This window comes from Notamacropus eugenii, chromosome 1 (genome assembly GCF_028372415.1).
Source record: "Notamacropus eugenii isolate mMacEug1 chromosome 1, mMacEug1.pri_v2, whole genome shotgun sequence".
NCBI classification, from domain to species: Eukaryota; Metazoa; Chordata; class Mammalia; order Diprotodontia; family Macropodidae; genus Notamacropus; species Notamacropus eugenii.
This window is the reverse complement of record NC_092872.1, coordinates 345,017,016-345,039,291: the sequence shown is the minus strand read 5'-3', so window position 1 is coordinate 345,039,291 and position 22,276 is coordinate 345,017,016. Positions and strand designations below refer to the sequence as shown.

Here is a 22,276-nt window from a genome sequence, read left to right as displayed (position 1 = left end):
GCAACACAAAGAGAATTATTCTAGCTGTATTGGAGAAAGTAAAGGGTCAAGGAAGACACTGCTGTAAGATGGGACAGTGTTTAAGGCAAAGACTGCTAGCCTCTTATTTTGCTTTTCTTTACTTTGCTGAGGAAAATTAACTCTAAACTAAAAAGACAGAATAAATATTTCCAAAGAGAGTTGAAACTAAGGATGAACAGCAATTAACAGAGAACGAAATTGCTTTTGATAAGTTCAAGCCACAAATCCAAACAAATCACCTTCACTCACTCATTTGATCAGCATTTATTACATGCCTATTATGTGCCAAACAATAAGCTAAGCACAGAGATTTCAAAGACAAACATGAAACAGCCCTTGACCCCTCCCCCCAAAACTTAATTGGGACCAATAACATATGCATAAGTAGATATAAAATAAATACAAAGTAAATATAAGGTAATTTTAGCTAAAGTAGTGACTAGTGAGGGGGAGAAGAGGGCAGGAAGAAAAGGGAAAACAACTAAGAATTGAGAGTACAGAAATAAAAATAGCCTCTGTCCTCAAGGTGCTTATATCCCAGGAATTAAAAGAACTGGCATATGTAATTGTTGAGCAACTAACTTGTAATCTTTAAAAAAAACTGTAAAGCACAGAAGAGGTACTGTAACACTGACATATCCCAATCTGAAAGACAGAAATGGGTAGGATCTTCAAATTATAGGCCAGTGAGTTCAACTAATATTCCAGGCAAAATTCTAGACTTATTAAAGTGAATGAACATCTAGAAAAGAAGTGATGATCGTAGAGTCAGAGCGGATTCAATAACCGCAGGTCCAGCCAGACCAATACATCACTTGGTTTTCAACAACATGCCTGGGAGGGAAAGACAGCAGACATAGTTCACTTATCTAAATTTCAGTCAAACATGCAATGAAATCTCTCATGCTAATAACCTTTTAGATAAGAGATGCAAATAATTGTTAGGTGAATTTGGAAGTGGTTGACTAGTCAGACCCAAAGAGTCACTGATGGCTTGATATCAATTTGGATGGAAGTCTCCAGGGGATCACCTGAGATCTGTCCTTAACCTTGTGCTGGCTGATACTTTTCTCAGACTTGAATAATGGCATGGATGATATGCTTATCAAAAATGTAGATGACATAATGCTTGAAGGGATAGCTAAGATTCTGGATGACATTCATGAACCAAAGACTGAAACTAGAAAAATGAAATTTATTATAAATGTCAATCTTATGCTTAACTCAAAACTCAACTTCATAATTATATGTGGTAGATAAGCATAGTCTGAAAAAGATCTGAGGTTTTAGTGGACTGAAAACTCAATGAGTCAGATGTATGATATATAGCATCAAAAACGAATGTTCTCTGAGAATGCACTGAGCAAGGCCTAGTATTTAGGACAAAGGAGGTGATAGTCTTACTGTACTCTATCCTGGCCAGACTACAAATGGATTCTTAGGTTCAATTGTGATGGGAGGACACTGAAGGAAGGACACTGCTAAATAGGCAATCATCCAAGCAAGAACCACTAAGATAATTAAAGGATTAAAGATCATGCCAACTGAGAAGTAGTTGAAAGAACTAGGGATGGTAAGCCTGGAGAATACAAGTAAAGGAGAGTCATGATAGCTTTTTTTTAAGAACAAGTTCTTCCAAAAGTCTTGGTGCAGTTTTAAGACTTTGGGGACAGCCTATTTATGAAGGGCTGCCATATGGAAAAGGAATTAGATTCATCCTCTTTGGTCCCAGAAAACAGAATTAGGAATGATGGGCAGAATTTGCAAAGAAGCAGATTTAGGCTTGATATAAGAACAAGTTCCTAACTAGTATATCTGTCCAAAAGTGGAATGAGATATTTCAGGTTGGCTTAAAGAACTCCCTTGCCAGAAGTCTTCAAGCAAACACAGGATAATCATTAATCAAGTATATTATGGAGGGGGAGGGGATTCATATACAGGCACAGGTTGACCTAAATGGTTTTAAGATCCGTCTCATCATGAAGATTTTTGTAATGATATACCCTATAAACACATGAAAGAGTGGCACAAGTGAGTGATTATGACATAAAAGAAATACAGTCTATTTTCTTCAGAATGTTATATTTAAAAGGTGCTCAAATTTCTGTTATACTACAACCTGTATTGTAAGTTTTATTACTATTTCTGTTAATGTTTTTTAAAAAGTTCATCAGAAAAATACAAATTATCTTTGCATATATACTCTTCTTACCTTTGGATCATAAACAAATGTATTTCCTTTGGTACCAGGAGGGAAATCTCCAGTAGAAACATACCTCAGACATTCAATGATGGTCTAAATACATGAAAAATGATATATTGCATAAGATGGGCTATTCAAAATGGATTTCAGTGTTCTTATTTGAGCATGCTGAAATAAATTACCTCTAACGTTCATTCTAGCTCCAAAGCTATAACTCTATAATCAAGAGACAACATTTGCAAGTACATAGCACAATGCCTGGAACGTAGTAGGCACTTGTAAAAATGCTCGATCTCCTCTCCCTTATAATCCTGTGACAAAACATTATGTTCAATTTGTTTATTATATATACTGCAAAGTCACCTAACAAATACCTACATCAGAAATGCCTACTGTATGCATACCTGTGCACATAGGGCTATAAGGAATAAACAAAATACAACATATGATCCATCACTACACATAAAAACCATTTAAAAACTATCTGTTGAAAGCTTTCTTTTAATTTACTTATAATTTAGTTTCCATACACAAAATTTAATAACAAAATTGTCTTGAAAAAGGCCGTACCAGAAATATCACAAGATAGGTTAACTATCCCAAATGAATGGTATAAACAATAAATACAAGAACATAGTAATATGTATTGGGTATGTTGTAAGTAGCGGATTAGGGAAAGTTCGAGAACACAAAAGGTAGTCTGGGGTCAGCCCCTAGATAGTCTTCTACGTGGCTTATTTATTCATTTAAGTGGAAAAGACATTGTTGATCTATCACCACAACCTCTCAAATCCATTCCCTCTCCTTTTCGCTCTTAGGTATCCAAAACTCTACCTGAACTATTTTAACAATTCTTGACAGGTCTTCCTGCCTTTAGCCTCTCCCACAAAGTACCACTCTCATCATATCACCCTCCTGATCAAATATTTGGTTCACCACTGCCTACTTAATAGGTTAAGTCCAAATTCCTTACTCTAGCATTTAAAGCCCTCTATAACCTACATATGACCAGCATTCCTAGGTTTACTTTACAATATTTCCTTTCATACACACTACAAATTTCAATATACATTTAATTTGCATAATTACTTCTTAATGTCTTGTGTACTCTTGTCTACCTATTAATCAGTTACTTGAATTCAGGAACTATGTCTTATTCATCTCTGTATCCTTAGTACTTAGTAGTCTTTGCAAATAGTAGGTACTTAATTTGTTGAACTGAAATTTTTGATGGAATAAGGCTATTCTCATAATCACACCTGGATTTTTAATTTAAAGTAGCCCTATTTAATGCCACACAAGTTTAAAAATGGCTTAACTGACATTTCACATTCAATTTGCCTTTGTTTTATTGTACGTTTTTCTATAACACATGTATGGATTTCTACTTTATTGTTTTTTAAACCGTATATTGCACATACCAACAAAATCAGAAGTATGGTTAGTAAGCTAAAGAAATAGTACAATGACTTAATAAATATTACATAAGCAAGTATCAGACCAAAGGAGAGATTGGCTATCTTAATAAATATTTTTCATTCATAAATATAAGGGCCTTTCTTCAGAAAACCATGACTCAGGTGGGACAAGAACATAGCTAGAGATGAAAGGATCCTCAGAAGCCATCTTTTTACACATGAGGAAACTGAGGCCCAAGGAAGTTAAATGACTGACTCAAGGTCACACAAGTAGTTTTAGAGATAGGATCTTAACCAAAGTACTCTGGTTGGAGTCAGTGCTCTTTCCCTGTACTGAAGTACTTAGAGACAATCTACGACAAAAATCTTTCTAGTTTCTTAAATGAGTAGACATTCTTATTAAAGTACAAGAAAATAAATCTTGAATGAATTTTCTGTTTTAAAATAATAAAACACTTTAAGATTAACACTACATAATTCATTCTCATTGTGGGATACTTTTTTTCAGAATCTAAACCTTTAGCTTGGATTGAAAATACCTGAGATGACTTACCAGGTCCCCCTCCCCCTCCACCCTTGCTCAATAAACTCCAGTAGTTTCTTATTGCCTTCAGGAAGAAATAGGAAATGCTGTCTGGCCTTCAAAGCCCTTCATAATCCAGCCCTCTCCTACCTTTCCAGTCCTCTTACACTTTACTCCCAGACAAGTACTCTTCCATTTAGTGACACTGACCTAATCCTCCCTGGAATCCTCTCTGTTCCCCCAAGCCTGGAAATCTCTCCCTCCCCCCACTCTGAATACTGACCTCCCTGGCTTCCTTTAAGTGCTCCCTAAAATCCCACACTCTCAGAAGAAGCCTTTCCCAATCCCTCTTACAGTGCCTTCCTTCAGTTAATTTATTTCCTAGTTATACAGCTTTCTTTGTACATATGTTTGCATGCTGTTGCAGCCCTTAGATTATAAGTTTCTTGACAGTAGGGATTATCTTCTGCCTCTTTTTTACCCCCAGCACTTAGCAATGTCTGGCACACTGTAGGTGCTAAATCAGTGTTTACTGATTTATCAAACAGATCTTGTCTGCCAAAATTGTTATGGACCTTAAGTCCAAACTGGCTCATTTCTGTCCTATAGCCCAATAAGACTTACCGTCTTGCCTGCACCATTGGGTCCAACCAAAATTGTTAAAGGACTGAAGAAAGTGATAACTTGCTTATCCTTGTCCTCTATTCCAAAACTCCTCACACCCATAATGCTCATCTTTTCAATCTTAGACATGTTTTCAATTTTTTTCTTTTTCCAATATCAAAAGTTTTGATGACCTAAGCAGAAAAATATTTTATTTTATTTTTGGAGCAAACTCCAGATAATCTCCACTCTCCAGTGGAGTGAACGGGTAAATCGCTCTGCTTTGCACTCAGCTCTAGCATCAAACCAATGGCAGACCAGGGGCCTTGATGGTAGAGGCGGCTACGTTTTGCCATTCAGACCCAACAACCTCACACCTGAACCTGGAGCTCCAGGGTAAGTGAAAGGGGACGAGGCGGGAAGAGGGGACAGAGAGGGGCTGGGGTCTTTCAGGCTGGAGTTGGGGTGGTGGGCCCCGGAGAGCTGAGTGGATGGATGTAGGTGAGGAAGGAAGAGGTAGGTAGTGCAGCAGGGACATGGGACAGGAGAGGTGACGCTGTGGGGGGCAGGAGACGTAGTGGGGGGTAAGGGGATGGAGAGAGGTAGGGAGGAGGACAGAGGAGCACGGAGGGAATGAGAGACGTGAGGGAGCCCCGGAAACACGTACAGGCGAGACCACAGGCCCCGCCACTGGGGTTCTGCCTGGGACCCCCACCTCCTACCGGCTACTCTCCTACGGCCTGAGGCGAGGTCGGGGTCGGAGTGGGCGCCCCCCCTCCACCAAGCTAGCAACTCCGATACCTTCAGTGACACACCTGCGAGTCCCGCTCGCCTCCGCCCCACCCCTTTCCGTCGCGCAGCCCCGCCCCTTCCGGGCTCTCTCGCGCGCTCCTTCCCCCGCCTCTTCCGGGCCGTTGCCTAGTAGACCGGAAGTCCAAGGTTTTCTCCGCCCCCTCGAGGCGGGGAGGACGACTGATGCTGCGCAATCCTGCTAAGTGGGCTCTCATGCCGACTGGGGCGGACCCAGAGCTATTTGGGCGGGTTTCTGTGTCCGTGGCCTCCTTCGCTGGGTGTGTACGTGTGTTCGTCATTCGTTGCCAAGAAGACCATGCCATCAGAGAAATAATGACATGACTTGCACTTGACTTTGAGTGAGGGAGGGCTGTGCAGGTCACCAGCCTCACTTCTCCAAAGCCATCTGAATCCAGCAACCAGGATGACTGGAAATGACCCAGGATGAGGCAATTGGGATTAAGTGACTTGCCCAAGGTCACACAGCTAGTGAGTGTCAAGTGTCTGAGGTGAGATATGAACTCAGGTCCTCCTGACTCCTGCACTGGTGCTCTATCCTCTGTACCACCTAGCTGCCCCCTAGAGGAACCTGAAGCCCTTGGGGCGACCCGGTAGGACACCTTCCCACTCCAGCCTCCGAGCTTAGAAGGGAATGAGACCAGGGTAAATATGCCTCCAGCTGGATTCAGAGCTGATGGTCCCGCCCGCATCTTACGGAGGAGGAAACTGAGGCAGGTGGAGTTGAGGTGACCTGCCCAGTGTCCCGCATACACAACTAGTCAAAGCTCCCGAAGCAGCCTGCCAACTCGAGTCCAACTCTCTATTCTCTGTGCCCGGCTGCCTCCATAGTAGGGTTTTAATGTCTTGACATTTTGAGTAGCCAGGGAAAAGCTGCAAAATTAAACCTTCGAAAAGTTAGGAACAAGTTGTTGATTATTATTATTATTATTATTTTTTGCTCAAAATGGATGGGACTTCATATATCGTTTTGCTCTCTACCTCTCTAAACGCATCTTCCATGTGATATTCATCTGTTCATTGTCTTCCAGCATCATTGTAACCAGTGAATTTCTATTTCTTTAGCATAAAACAGGTCGAATAGACCTTTCTTGTTTCTGACACAGGAAACGTCTTTGTACATTGAGTGAGGCTATGGTCAGTATGCAGAACGTAGGAAAAGGATAGGGACTTTGATTTTATTGGCATATTTACCAATGCATTTTGAACCTTCTTTGCAGTTCTCTGAAGCCAGGAACTGCCCTATCTAAACTTTGTCTCTCATCTTCACTCAGGGCCTTGTATCAAGGCTTCTGTGTTTGATAAATATCTAGTGAATGAATAGAATGGCAGATATTTTTCAACTTTCTCAGCAAATTTCCAAGTCTGCCACTTAAAACCTGTATGTCTGTAACCATACAACTTCAGTTTCCTCATGTAAGGATGCTGAACTTGATGGCCTTGGATATCTTTTCTCATAATGAATTTTAAATTTCAAGATTACCTGAAAGATTAGACACCGGATAAAATATCAGTAATATAAGCTTTCCTGTCTGTGTCAAAAAAGATATCAGTTGAATTTTCTTACTGCTTTTGGGTTGATTTATTGACTGATTAGGAACAATTTCTCAAAGCATTAATCTAAGCCTTAATGTCTGTATAATGGAGAGTTCCTCAGGGAACCCCTGATCAATTGAGTCCCCTCAACCCAGTCAGTGAAGTTACAGAATGAAAGGGACAGGCAGTTGAAACAATAAAATGTAAGGATTTACTTTTAAAGTTTGACCTTATCTTTGAATTTGCCTGTTTGCCCTTTGTAAAGGGTTTTCCCCTTCCAGACTTTAATTGTCCATTGTAAAGAAAGTGTAGGGGCAGCTAGGTGGTATAAGACTCATCTCTGTGAATTAAAGTCTAGCCTCAGACACTGGCTTTGTGACCCTGGGCAGGTCACTTGACCTGTTTGCCCCAGTTTCCTCATCTGTAAAACGATCTGGAGAAGGAAATGGCAAACCACTCCAGAATCTTTGCCAAACAAACCCCAAATGGGATCATGAAGAGTCAGACAAGACTGAACAACAAAAAAGGAAGTGTAAAGGAGGGTTTATGCTTCCTTACCCTCCTTTAGAAGGTGTGAAGAAATGCACAAATCACTGAATGGGTAGAATGAGTGACTAGCCATTGGCTGGCTGAAGGATCAGCCACAACCCTGGTGACCTTTAAAAAACAAATTCAAGGATCAAAAAGAGAGTCATCTCTGGTTGTCAAGGAGGCTGGTTATAGAGGAAGAACTCAGCTCTTGAAAGGAACTCGGCCCTTCACATTTTTCCTTGTACTTTATTTGTAGTGCAGCAGGAGGAGGGGATTTCTCTCCTATCTTCCCTCCTCTTGAATCGGCATCTTGTAGTAGAAAAATTTGGCCAGGAGGAGATGCTGCTTCCAGCAGAGAGCAGGCCCACAGAGAAAAAGAGCAGACTCAAGTACAGTGGAGTGACCTGTGCAGCCAGGAACAGCAGTGTAAGGATATCATTAGAAAAGAAAAAAAAATCCACTTTACAGTATTGATGATGTGTTGCCTTGATACATTGTATTCCTTACGTTTGCCTCTCTACTAGTGTCCTGTATGTGCCCATTTTTCCTACTCTGTGTATTTGTGAGACACTACACCCTTGATTATGGGGAGCATATGGTAACACTGTTATGTTATGTCAGTTACTGTTATGTTACTGTATGTTACTGTTATGTCAGTTCAACGAATGCTTTTGCTTTGAGCTAATATGGATAACTAACTATGTATGGCAAAATAATATGTGGGGACTTTTTTATCTATATTTTTAGAAGTGCCGTACCATCTTTGGTTCCTTTGATATCTTAAACCTGGAGTAGTCATCCTTCAGGAAACCCAATCTATGAAAGTTGGGAGGTAGATCAGAGAGGCCGCTATATTTGCTTCATGAGTACTATTTATGATTTTTATCACTTTCACATTGTGGAAATTTAGTCACAGGATTTTTTTCCTCCAGTACGACTGTGTTAAGAGGCCACAGAAAGGAATTTACTCATTACAAACTTAATTTGAAAAACATACAGTCATTGTCTGTGTTGAAAGATAGACATGATTTCCAAGTACTTCATCCTCTCTCTTCCCTTTCTCTTCCCCCTAAGCCACTACAGCACCTTCGATCTCTTCTCACCAAGAGTCATTTCTGGTAATAGTCGGTTGTCTTCTAAATTTAATTGTTGCCTAAACAATGGACGTTTGCCTGTAAATAAAAATGGAAGGGAGAGGAAAAGAATCAGATCCTACATGAAATGTCTCTCTCTAATAAGTTATCATTTGGCTCTCAATGGGTGACATTTTCTAAACTCCTTTTCTCTTTATTACATCTCTGTTGTTGTGACACATATATTCAGTGAGCCCAAACTAAATAAGTTACTGAGGGATAATTAATATGCTGAATGACAAAATCAGAATCCAAAAATATCATTATAAGCTGGAATGGTAGTCTGAAGTTTACACTAGGAATTTAAAAGAATAAGGTTCTCCACATTGAATTTTAAAAATCATTTACAAAAGTACAGGACAGAAGAAGCATGGTTCATATGCAAAATGCCTAAAGGTTTTTAATGAATTGCATGCTTAATATGATTCAGCAAGATGATATGCCACCCAAAAAAGCTAAAGATGAACCCTATTTCTCTCCCAGGGACATGAACAATTCTCCAGACTTACAGTTTCACTTTGTAATTGAGACATCCCCAGAAAGTAAATGTAATTGGAATTGCTAAAGAGTCAGACATGTCTTCAGATATCTCAGTGTGATGTTAATGAGTATGTCTGTACCTTCCATGGGGGAGACATCTTTAAAGATATAGCAAAGGCCTCATCCTGTGATTTCGTCAATTTAACCAACCTCCCATAGTCATATCTCCATAGACATATACTGTCTAAAGCTAAGGGAGGATTGATAAGAAGTACAGAGCCTCCATACTTTGCCAGGATCAGAGTACATCTGGAATATTATATGCAGTTCAAAATGGTATATTTTAGAAGAGACTGACAAACTGAAAGGAAACCAGAGGAGGGCAATCATAATCCCCCTGGATTATGAAAGGACTCAGAAACTATCCTATGCTAAAATTAATTGAAGGTAGTCTAAAGGAGGAAAGGAGGCATAATAAATCTGGAGAAAACTTTGAGGAGACTTCATGTATTGGAAGGGCTGTCATGTAGAAGAGAGACTGGCCATTGCATAATGGAAAGCATACTGAACTTGTGGTCTGAAAAGACCTTGGTTGGATTCCCAAGTTTGACTATTAGCTAAGTGGCCATGGGGAATCACTGGGGAGAGAAGCATCTTCTATCAAGTTCCCAAACTGGGAAAGGAAAACCCAGGTTGCCTTAGCCAATGGGACACAAATGACTGAAAGTTAGACAATTACTCCTTGGGGTAATTCCTTAAAAGCTGCCTATGGTTCTAAGATGTTTGTGGGAACCTCCTATTAAGGTGTGAGAATATTGGATTTCTGCGCCCACAGGAATTATTGGCTTCCTCCTCAACTGCCCAGCTCCAGACTGGGCCACTCCAAACCTGAAGCCTCAAAATAGTGACAAGCTTAAGATTTAGTTTGTTCCAGAAGCCTTTCCTAGAAGGCAAGGAATATGAGAACCTGACAGAGAAACCTCCCTAGGGAGGAGAGAGGAATATAAAATGAGTTCACTTCCTTTCCTAGCTTGAAATAAATAATCCATATGATTGCTGTCACTGGCAAATACTAATTGGAGCTGGTCTGACCAAGTGGTCATCAGAAGACCCTATATGGAAAGTAAGAGCAGTTATCTAACTAATGGGGAAAGTGTATCTAGAAAAAAGTTTGTGTGAGAAAGATCTGAGAGCTCTAGTGGGCTGCAAATTCAACATGTCAACAGGACAACATAGTCCTCTTCCCCTCACAAAAAAAGTTGATACGCATTGAGGTCACAGAATAAGGGAGGTAATAGACCCATTGTACTCTGCCAAGATTAGATCGCACCTACAGTACAGTATTCTACTCCAAGGACATTCATAAATTGGGAAGTGTCCACAAAAAGGCAACCATTTTAGTGAGAGACCTTGAGATTCATAAAAGGATCCATAAAAGAATTGTAGATATTTGACTCAGAAAAGAAAAGACGTGGGGAGGCCGGATAGCAATCTTCATATGTTTGAAGGACTAGGAAATTGCAGAGGCAGATTCAGCTTCAATGTAAGGAAAAATTTCCCTGACAGTAAGAACTATCCAAAAGCAGAATGGATCATCTTGGGAGGTAATGGGTTCCCCTTCACTAAATAAAAGTCTAAAAAGGAAATCTGAGTGACCACTTGGGAATATTGTAGAGGGAATTCCTATACAAGCTATAGTAGATGGCTTCTGGGGTCTCTTCCAAGTCTGAGATTCTGTAATTTTGTAGTATCCTGGAGTTCAGTAGGACCTCTCCTTCTTACAGGGTTGTTGTGAGGATCAAACAAGATAACATTCTAAAAATGCTATACTAATGTCATCTGTGACTATCCTGCTGGACTTCTGATGGAAGAACTTGGTCCAAGAAAGGTGGAGGATGAAATAGACCATCTCAAAATGAGGAAGAGTTTCCTAAAAATTGGAGTATCCAATTGCATCGCTTGGGGTGTGTTCCCTGTCACCAGAGGCCTTTCAAGCAGAGACAGGATAAATATTTTCCAGGAAGAGTGTAGACAGGATTCATGATTTGAATATGGATTGGACTAGATGACATCTGTGGAGCCTTCCATCTCTGTGATTTAACACCATCACCAAACTTCCATATTCCTTCCTAACTAATTTTTTAAAACTCATATAAAACCAAGCAAAACTAAAACTTGGAGGTGATAAGTTCAGTGATAAAAGATTTCTGTTCTAGTTAATGCTGGCATTTTAGATAGCATCAGTGCCAGCTAGTGGTAGTATTATTTCTAGTGTCTTTTCTTTAAAATAGAACAACCTAAACCAAGTAAAGCAGGGGACAGAATGGTGGATCTGGAAAATTAAATTCAAATCCTGCCTCAGACATTTACTAGCTGTATGGCCCTGGGCAAGTTGTCTGACCTCAGGTTCCTCCTCTATAAGACAGGGATAAAAATAGCACCTACTTTACCAGGTTGTTGTAAGAGTAAAATGAGATAATACTTCTAAAGCACTTTAGAAACCTTAAGCATTTTATAAGTGCTAGTTATTATTATTTATTATTAATAGCCTCAAGAGTAATAAAATTTAGTTGCCTTCTAACCAGTTTTCTAAAGTCTTGTCCTTTACTGTCTTGGTTGTACTTATTTCCTCTTTGGAATCTATTTGATTTCCTATGTTGGCTGATGTTACTTTTTGACTGAGCACCACTTTAAGAATGACCAAGGACAGCAGGGATAGTGACTGTCTAAAAGGAACAGGCTACCCATTCCTTCATCCTAAAGGTGAGGGAAGAGCAGGAATCTCTAAGAGGCAAGAAGACAGCAAGCCTATTGAGGGAAGGCTGTGAGGAGCTCCAGCAGAACTCCCTTAATCACAGGTCACCCTCAAAAAAAAAAGCACTTACTTAGGATGCTACATTGCTAAGAGCCCACCATTCCCTTTAGATTAAAAACACAGTCAGAGCTGTTCACATGTAAACTCCTTGCTAATATAGCTTCAACCTAGTTTACCAAATTGATTACACATTTCCCCTTCTTATGTACATGGCTTTAGCAAATCTTACTTATTTGCTATTCCCCCCATGTTCCATCCCTTTGCCCAGGCTCTCCCTCGTGCTGGGAATACTCTCTCCCTCATGCTTGGAATACTCTCTCCCTCCTTCCTCCCTTCTGCCCTTGGGAACTTCAAGCTCCCTTTAAGACTCCACTCAAATACCATGTCTTTCAAGAGGCCTTTCCTGCTTCCCTTACTTAATAGTGTCACACCACCCTTCCCCCTTCCCCATCACTTTGATTTTTTTTTTTAATCCAGTCTGTGTTTATCTGTAAACATATTCTAGACTCTAGCAGAGTAGAATATAAACTTCTTGAAGGGATTATCTCATTATAGTATCCTAAGGGCACAATACCTAATCCATAGCAGGTACTTCATAAATGCTTATTGATTGATTAGATGGTTGAGATATTTCAAGTCATTCTGACCTTAAGGAGGCAAACTTCTTATTTTAGGAAGTATAATCAGGAGATTGGGTGGTATGAAAGAGGTGGCATGGAGCTGTTCTTGGAGCCAAGAAGACCTGGATTCAAGTATCCCCTGTGATACATACAGGCTATGAGGTCCTGGACAAGTCACTTCACTCATCAGTGCTCTAGGCAATGCTCTAAGACTATGAGATACTGAGAAGATGCCAGCCTGCACTGGTAGAAGGGAGTTTCCTCGATAGTATGGAAATCACAAGTCTAGTTCCTATCCCTATGAATCATTTTAGTAAAGTTAAGAAAAAGTTATATCATTTTATGACATAAAAGCAAAATAATTAGAGAAGAGAAATGGAAATATTAAGTTCCATGATGTACCCCTATACATAATTCCCTATCAGTAGCAAAGATCACTAGAAATTATTCATTTCCTCAAAGAGAGAGAATAAATTGGTTGAGGATATAGCCCAGTAGTACACACTTTCTTTGCTGGAGATTAACCTTGAGCAGTTCAGCATGATGAAAATACTTGTGTGTCTTCCACTGCTGACTCTCTATGCAGGCTGTGTTTATGGAATCGCAACAGGAAATCCAGTGAGCAGACTGGTCACAGAAACTCTATCGCTAATCACAGCTCACCGAACCTTGCTGATAGGCAATGGGGTAATTTTCAGTTTCTTTAACAGATTCTTTTTAAAATAGTGTCATAATTTTGGTGTTTTGCTTACCATTTATTGTTGATATTAATAATGAAGTAATAGAATATTTTAGAGAAAAGTTTTGACAATTACATCTAACAACTAATAATTAAAGCCACTCTGTTACTGTCAGTCACAAGTGCCAAATTAACTCAAAAAGTAACCCTTGTATTTGCTTTTATTTTTAGACTCTGAGGATTTCAATACCTGACCCTCAAAATGTAAGTGAAATTATAGTCATAGAATGATCATCTGTAAACAAATGTCACATTTATATAATGTAAAAAATAGCAATTATCATCTGGAGCTAAGTACTCCAGGTGTCTTCTGTATGTTAGTTCTTCCATATGGTTTTAGGATTATGAAGAAGGATTTTCTAGTAATTCCTTGTAATTGAGAGGCAACCTAGGTAGTGGAAAGATGACTTGTCTTGGAGTCAGAAGGTCCAAGTTACAGTCACAACTCTGATGCTAATTGTGTGACCATGGGCAAATCACTTAACCTGTGAGCTTCAGTTTTCACATCTATAAATAGAGGAAATATTTGTTTGTCTACCATGAGGAAATTATTAATATTATTAAGATAATATAAATTATTAAATGATTTAAAATAATATAAAAGTATGAGCTATTATTATCATTACTAAAAGCTGCTTAAAAATAGCATGAGCTGCCTCATGAGATAGTGAGCCCTACCTATCAGGGATATCACGTAGTAAATTCTTTCATATGGCCAATTCCGTTTCTTTTAACTCTGAGATTCTGATTGGTTTGTGTATGCATGTGTGTGTGTGTGTGTGAGTGAGTGTGAGTGTGTGTGTGTGTGTGTGAAAGAGAGAGAGAGAGAATGTGCATATGCATCTTTCTTTGTATTCCTAGTGCTTGCCATAGGGCTAATGGTAACTTAAAATATGGTATAATATAATATATGGTATAATATAAATGCTTGTTGACCAATTGACTAATGTTTGTCTGAAGTACTTACCCATGTATTGATTTCTGACAGTCTTAGTGATTTAAAGCTACATGTGTTACACACATATATGCATCTTAATATAAATGATGACAACCTAATTGAATTAGCTTTGTTTAAGTTTGTCATTATATAATTATGTTAAAATCATAAAATATCTAAATCCAATAGGCTATATGTGTTAGTTACAATATGAGAAGTGGACCTCGCAAAACTTTGGGGAACTACAAGCACATGATACTGCCAAATGAAGCATATATTTTAAAATAAATATTTACCCCTTGTTTTTGGCTATGCCTCTTTCTAGCATCCATTGTGTATTGAAGAAATCTTCCAGGGGATAGAAACACTGAAGAACCAGACTGCTGAAGAGAATGTGGTGGAAAAAATTTTTCAAAACTTGTCTTCTCTGAAAGGATACATAACCGCCAAAGAAGTGAGTTGTGAGGATCAATGATATTTTCCATGATTGTGGTCTGATAAGGGATTGCCTCTAACAGTATTGTTGTTCTTTTTTTCAGAAACAGTGTGGGGGAGAAAGAAGAAGAGTTGAGCAGTTCTTGGACTACCTGGAAGAATTTCTACGGACAATAAACATTGAGTGGAACACTGAGTGGACAGTCGAAAGTTAAGAATGAAAAGGGAGGCTATGATGGACTGATTTGGAGTTGGTAAATGAGTCCTGGCTGGTCCGAATGGAGGACACTTCCACAGCTCTTCCAAAACAAATGGAATCTTTTGGTTATTACACACATTTTATATGAAACAGAATGTCTTTATTTTTATGATACTCTTTCTGATTTCTTCTTCATATGTTCAAATATTAGTTTTGTCTGACTGGAGCTTTAGAACCTTCTGGAAATGAATTGATTCCTTTAAAAATGCAGAGGCAAGTAGTACTTGAATGATACCTTCTGACTGAGTGTACCTTACTGACTGGCAATTTTATCTGCCTGCTTTGTGCTCCTAAATGCAGTTATAATACGGATTTCTATCTGGTGATTTCCTCATCACTTGCACATACAATGACAGCAACCTTGGCTACAGATTTCCTGGCATTTGTGGCCTCAAGAAATTATGTGGTCACACTTTATTTATTTGCTTTGATATATTTAAATGTACCCTTCCTGTTTGATTGTGGACTTGTTACTTTCTGAGCTTCATTGTCTTTTATGTGTAAAACAATGGATTGTAATGTAAACTAAGATGACAGTAAAAAGCAGTACATAGGCACAATGACCAGTCTTCCAGATAAGAAATGAGGAAAATTCTTCTCTTTCTCTAAAGAGGTAGGGGACTATGGGTATGGTATTTTGAATATACTGTCAGAAGTGACCAATGTATTGATTGTTTTTTGCTTCTCTTTATTGCAAGAGAAGATTTAGTGGCCAGGTGTGAGGGTACCTGTGTGTATAAATATGCCCAAAAATAAATGTGATGGGGAAAAAAAGTATCAATAAAACTTTTTTTAAATTAGAGGTTTAGACTAAATAGAAGCCATTTACTCCTTCTTCTCCCCTGCTCTACATACCTAAATCCCTTAACATCATCCCCTATTTTCTCCTTCTATTCACCGGTCTTTGTGGAGATTTGAACTTATTCCTCACCAAGTCTATTCCCTCTGCTTACTGCCTGGAGTTAAGTACTCTGAGCATCTTCTGTATTTTGTTTCTCCCTTGTCGGTTTTAGGATTATGAAGAAGCACTTACTAGTAATTCTTTCTTTAAAATTTATTTTATTTTTAATTTATGAAATAAAACAAGCATTTCTATAACAATGTAATTTAAAAAAAGATGATTGCACATGAAACAGAAAACTATTATGTACAACTGGCTGTTCCTTTTAAATATATAATAAAGTTATTGTGTAAATTTCTTTTTTATTTCCTTTTTTCCTCTTCTCTCCCCTCCTGCTCTGTTCTAATTGACAGGCCACCTAGTATAGTGGAAAGATCACTTGTCTTAGAGTGAGAAGACTTAATCGCCAGTCCCAACTCTGGATCCCATCCTCTCTAATTTTCAATCTGTCTCTTTTTTCTGGTCCCTGCCCTACTGCCAACAAACATGTCCAAGTCCCTCTAGCTTCAAAACAAAAACAAAACAAAACAAAACAAAAAACTGTCCTTCACCAGACCCTTTCATCTACTCTAGTTGCCATTCTGTATTTCTTTCTTTCTTAGCAAGATTTCTAAAGAATCTGTCTGCATTCTTTGCCTCCACTTTCTCTTTCTTCATTCATTTCTTAGTCCTTTGCAATCTGTACCTCATCACTCAAATCAAAATTGCTCTCTTCAAAATTAACAAAGATATCTTAATGACCAAATATGATGGTCTTTTCTTAGTCTCTGTCTTTCTTGACCATCATCTCTTCTCTTAAGTTTTCATGACACTACCTTTTCCTGGTCCTTCTCCTAACTGTCTGACCACTTATCTATATTATACTTGTAACTGGGCTGCATGCATTCCTGGATCACCTAAGATAAGGCATCCATGTGGAAGGAGGCAGGGACTTGCTTCTGGGAGAGACATACTATGCTCCCCTCCCACATAGGCAGAAACTGTCTCTTTGCTCTGGCTAAACAGCTAGAAGAAGGTGTTTCTTTAAAACTACCAGACTGGGATAATAGTGTCCAAGGGGAAAGGTCCTATTCACCTGAAGTTTAGGCAACATACATCGAGCTGGATGTGGGGTAAGAATGATCTTCCCTATTTCACTTTTAGGGACTGGCATTTTTTTTGTTTGTCCTTTCCATTTCTAGGTTCAGGAAGTTCAAACCATGGTGGGAGGAAAGTTTTACTCCACTGCATCAATTCAGGATGTCCTCAATTCATATCTTGATTGAATATCTATCTCCTGCTATGGTTAAATAAATCTGATTTAGCTCTTTCTACATAATCAGTTCATCTTTTTTTTTCCTGGCTCTACACTTCTTCAGTGGCATTCTATACACCAATTCTGGGTAATTCCTCATTTGTAAAGTTCACAACCATCATGTGCTTCTCTATTGTCTTTTGGGAAATTCTCCATTTCAATTCAGAGATAGTAGTACATGACTCAAAGCCATATGATATCACTGAAAATTTATTGGTGTTAAAAAGATGAGCCCATAATAAGTTATCAGTATGTTATAAGAAATGAAAAATATGAATACACAGGAGCATGGGGAGAATCATGAACTGATGCAAAGTGAAGCAAGCAAAACCAGGAAAACAATATGAATAATTATAACAATCTAAATAAGGACAACAAGAGCAAAATAGTAAAAAACTGAGTGCTATGAAATTACAATGATCAAGTTAGGCCCCAAAGAAGAGGTAGGAGAAAGTACCTTCCCCCGCTTTTTTTTTTTTTTGCAGAGGTAAGAGAAAATGGGTATGGAATACCACATGTCATACTTTTTTGATATGTTGATTAGTTTTGCAGGTGAATTTTTCCTATTTTTTTCCTCTTTGTTTTAAAAATATGGCATTTTTAGAGGGTTACTGGGAAATGTAGGTGATGGAAAAACAAAATATATCAGTCAAAAAATTCTTTTTTTTCATTTTTAAGATAGGCCATTGTTTCATGGAGAAACTTGGAGTCTTAAAAAACATCACAATTTTCCAAGGGCAACCCAGGTCACACTCTTCCAACTGTTGAATTCTGAGTCCACCTCATTCTTTATTTGCAGTGTCTATCTAAGGTACTGATGAACCAACTCTATATTTATATGAGTAATGGGTGTTCTTCATCATTTCAACCCTCACTAATGCACATCCATCCTTTTACTCTTTTCTGATTCATTCTCTATCATAGTTTATGATCCCCCTTCTTCTCCTATATTTTGCTCTATGCTTGGGGGAATGTGTAGACCTTGCTTCTGTGACTGCTAACTCGTCTCAAGTCTTCTTGACATCGGTCTTTGATGACTTGGGAGGAGAAAGTGAGTCTGCTGGTTTTGTACAACTGCCTCATTTAAATCCAGTTCACAAGCAAGTCAAGACATTACCCTTGTGACTGGTCTTCTTTGAAAACAAAGGGCAAACAATAACTCTTCAACTTCTATCCCCCTGTCTTCTCTGGCGGCTTGCCACTGTGATCATCTCTCTTCTCTTCCAAATATTCAACCTTTCCTTATCTATGTCCTTTATCATTGCCTTTAAATGTGCACAGATCTTTCCTATAGTTAAAAAAAACCCTTCATCTAAACATACGAGTCCCTCAATCTATCATCCTATATCTTTCTTCCCTTTCTCAACCAAACTCCTAGAAAAAAAAAGCTGTCTATTCTTTTCGCTCTGTTCTTTCCTTCTTCCACTTACTTCTCAACCTCTTGTGATATGAATTCTGTCCCAGCTCCTAGGTCAAAACTTTTGTGGTTCAATCATGTCTGACTTTTCTTGAGCCCATTTGAAGTTTACTTGGCAAAGATACTGAAGTGGTTTGCCATTTCCTTCTCCAGCTCATTTTACAGATGAGAAAACTGAAGCATAATGTGAAATGACTTGCCCAGGGTCACACCACTAGTGTCTGAGATCATATCTGAACTCATGTCTTCCTGACTCTGAGTCTGGCACTCCATCCACTGCAGCACCTAGCTGCCAGGTTAAAACTACTCTTGACAAAGTCACCAATTATCTGTTTATTGCTAAAGCCAATGATCTTTTCAGATTTTGTCCTTCTTGATCTCTCCAGAGCATTTGACACTGTTGACTACCCCCTCTTAATGGAAACCTCTCTGGGTTTTTGTGACATTGTTCTGTCTATATTCAATATTTTTCTTCTTGTATGTAAGACTGATCCTTCTCATTTGCCTTTGCGGGATTATAATTCATGTCCCACACACTATGCACAAGTGTAACCCAAAACTCTGTCCTGGTCTTCTCTCTCTCTCTCTCTCTCTCTCTGTATATATGTACCCTTTGTCCTGTTAATATAATCAACTCTCTTGGATTCAACGATGATCTCTATGAAGATAGTTCCCAATCTATATATCCACGTTTTGATTCACTTCTCTCCTGAGCTCTGGTCCTACAACTCCAACAGTCTGCTTGATATTTCCATCTGGATATGTCTATAGGTATCTCAAATTCAACATGTCCAAAACAAAAATATTTATTCCCCTAATCTAGCATTCCTTTTAACTTCCTTATTTCTACTAAAGAATCATTCCTCCAGTCTCTCAGTTTCACAGCTTACTAACTATGCCCAACTTCTCCCTTACTCACTGTCCCCATATCCAATTTTTTGCTTCTGTTGATCCCACTACTTCAATATCTTTCACGTGTCCCCTTCTCTTCACTCATACCACAACCACCTTAGTCTATTCCATCATTTCCTCTTTTTTGTTCTGTTGAAATAGACTCCTAATTGGTCTTCCTCACCTTCTCTCTCCTATTTTCAATCCATTCTCATACAGACACCAAATTGATATTCCTAAAAGATAGATTTGACTGAACAAAAAGCTTCAATGGTTTCCCATTGCTAACAGGACAGGAGTTCTTAACATGGACTCTGTGAACTTTTTAAAAAATGCTATTTCTTTTTTTAAATGGAAAATCATTTATTAAACCATTGCTATGTGCCAGGCACAGTGCCAAACATAGGTGATACAAATGTGTGTTCATCTTTCGTTGCTGAAGAAGACCATGCCATCAGAGAAATAATGACATGACTTGCACTTGACTTTGTTTGGAGTGAGGGAGGGCTGTGCAGATCACCAGCCTCACTTCTCCAGAGCCATCTTAATCTAGTGACCAGATATTCATCAGGATGACTGGAGATGACACAGGATGAGGCAATTGGGGTTAAGTGACTTGCCCAAGGTCACACAGCTAGTGAGTGTCAAATGTCTGAGGTGAGATATTTTTGAACTCAGGTCCTCCTGACTCCTGCACTGGTGCTCTATCCACTGCACCACCTAGCTGTGATACAAACATGAACAAGGAAGATAAATTCCCCCCTCTCAAATACATTACTATTTCAATATATTTGGTTTCCTTTGTAATCCTTTACATTTTTCATTATGCATTTAAAAACTGCATTCTGAGGAGTCTATTGGTTTCACAGGTCTCCCCAAAATGTCCATACACAAAAAATAGTAAAGAACCTCTGCTATAGGATAAATAAAAACTCCTCTATTTGGCATTTTAAGACTTTTACAATCTGGCTCCAGCCTATCTTTCCAGGCTGTTTACCTAGTACTCCTCATCTACTCTACTCTCCAGTCAAATGATCTATGATGTCCTCCATAATCCTCACTTTATTTCCTGCCTCCATATCATCTTTCTTTGCACAGATTATTTCATATGCTAGGAATAGTCCTTTTACAGCTCAGCACAAGTTCCATCTCCTTCAAGAGGTCTTTCCTGACTTCTTTAGTTGTCACTCTCCCCTTCTTCCCCTTCCACCCCAGTCACTTAGTGTTACACATACATAAATACTTGGTTACCTCACTCAAAGTGAGAACCTGGAAAAGCCTTAGCCTAAAAGGGCCAGGATCTCCCACTGCATCCTGGGCCATCTCCAGTTATCCTGATGAAAATCAGGTTACTTGACCCAGATGGCTCTGGAGGAGAAAGTGAGGCTGGTGACCTTGTATAGCCCTCCCTCACTCAAATCAAAGTCAGCTACAAGTCATGTCATCTCCCTGATATCATGGTCTTCTTCAAAAAGAAAGGACAAATATAACCTCTCCTGCCCTCTCTTCCTTTCCCCTCCCCACCCCACCCTTTCCTTCCTCTCTTTTCCTCTCCTCTCTTCTCTTTTCTCATCTCCTCTCCCTCCTTACCTGGGAATGCTCTGCCCAGGGGAAGGTACATTTTGATGGCCAAAAGCTGCCTTTTTTCCTTTGGGTTTACTGGCTAGATTTCTTTCTCAAATACCAAGCCCTAAACCCAATTCACTCTGGAGTTCATAGATTGGACAATAGGTCCCTGTTCTCCTAGCACAGAGTGAATGTAAATACTCTATAGTAACTGTTTATCTTTTGGTCAGAAACCCTGAGAGTCTTCCCCTCTCAGTTTGATTTATTTTTTTATTAAAGGAGCCATCCCTTGAGTAACTACTTAAAGAGGCTAATTCACTCAATGGGCATGATCTCATTCAAAGTGAGAGCCTGAAAATGTCATAACCTAAAAGGGCCAGGGTCTCCCATTGCATCCTGGGTCATCTCCAGTCATCCTAATGAATATCAGGCCACTGGACCCAGATGGTTCTGGAGGAGAAAGTGAGACTGGTGACCTTGCACGGCCCTCCCTCACTCAAATCCAAGTCAACTGCAAGTCATGTCATCATCTCCCTGATGTCATGGTCCTCTTCAAAAAAGAAGGACAAACATGACAACATAAATATACACAGTGTCACAAAAGTCAGCATAGTTTTATACTATAATAACTTCAGAAATACAAATGCTACAAACTTAACAAAAATCATAATTTTCAATTTATATGAATAATATATTAAAATTTTAATAACATGAGCCAACCTGTCATTATGCATTACATGGGTAACAATTTTTGGATGACACTTTCTCAGACCGGTGGACCAGTAGAGGAAGTCCTAGACTTCTGGTATACTTTTTTACCCTTGGAAGCTCAAAATCTTATAGCTTGGTCCTTCCTGTCTCCAATACTCCTTCACATAAGAGCAGGAAATAGTAGACACAGTAGAGATAGAAAAACATTTGTGTCTTGCTTGTGGACATTGGTAGACCCATCGGGAAAGCAGTCACTAGAGCTACCTCTTTCTTCCCACCCAGAGGCACTCTTCCTCTTAATCACCACTATGAAAGAGAGAGACTGATTGCACCAGTTAAAGCCTTTTGTATGCATGCTCAGCTCATTCTCAACTGCCAATCAAAAATTTTCTACACTAAGCAATAAGCAGATAGGAAGCAGTCATAAAACACC

General features: G+C 39.0%; 2 protein-coding genes across 7 annotated transcripts in view; one reads left to right on the top strand and one right to left on the bottom strand.

Annotated features, from left to right (window-relative positions):
- Positions 1-5,716, bottom strand: part of RAD50 (RAD50 double strand break repair protein) — a 76,636-nt gene extending 70,920 nt beyond the window's left edge. Inside the window, exons 1-3 of one of the 5 annotated variants that reach the window (XM_072630003.1) lie at positions 5,584-5,716; positions 4,790-4,962; positions 2,234-2,317 (exon numbers count right to left, since the gene is read on the bottom strand). In XM_072630003.1, coding sequence (XP_072486104.1) covers positions 2,234-2,317; positions 4,790-4,918 — 213 coding nt within the window. In that variant the 5' untranslated portion in view covers positions 4,919-4,962; positions 5,584-5,716. Of the gene's footprint in view, positions 1-2,233; positions 2,318-4,789; positions 4,963-5,435 lie in introns of all 5 variants that reach the window. The other 4 variants (XM_072630001.1, XM_072630005.1, XM_072630002.1 and 1 more) reach the window with 4 other exon arrangements.
- A 2,128-nt stretch (positions 5,717-7,844) lies between these two features.
- On the top strand, positions 7,845-16,262 carry IL5 (interleukin 5). 2 transcript variants are annotated; one of them, XM_072630006.1, is made up of 4 exons: positions 7,845-8,071; positions 13,604-13,636; positions 14,695-14,823; positions 14,909-16,262. In XM_072630006.1, the coding sequence occupies exons 1-4, from the start codon at positions 7,985-7,987 to the stop codon at positions 15,017-15,019; spliced, it is 360 nt and encodes a 119-aa protein (XP_072486107.1). In that variant the 5' UTR covers positions 7,845-7,984; the 3' UTR covers positions 15,020-16,262. The 2 variants fall into 2 exon arrangements, with proteins under 2 accessions (XP_072486107.1, XP_072486108.1); XM_072630007.1 differs by lacking the exon at positions 7,845-8,071 and adding an exon at positions 13,180-13,380 and having other exon boundaries at positions 14,909-16,251.
- The last annotated feature ends 6,014 nt before the right edge of the window (positions 16,263-22,276 follow it).

Bases quoted from the DNA above. Each gene is read 5' to 3' on its own strand.
- IL5 (XM_072630007.1), top strand. From the start codon at position 13,234: ATGATGAAAATACTTGTGTGTCTTCCACTGCTGACTCTCTATGCAGGC. The intron at 13,637-14,694 runs GTAAGTGAAATT...GCCTCTTTCTAG, and splicing joins CAATACCTGACCCTCAAAAT to CATCCATTGTGTATTGAAGA. The intron at 14,824-14,908 runs GTGAGTTGTGAG...TCTTTTTTTCAG, and splicing joins GATACATAACCGCCAAAGAA to AAACAGTGTGGGGGAGAAAG.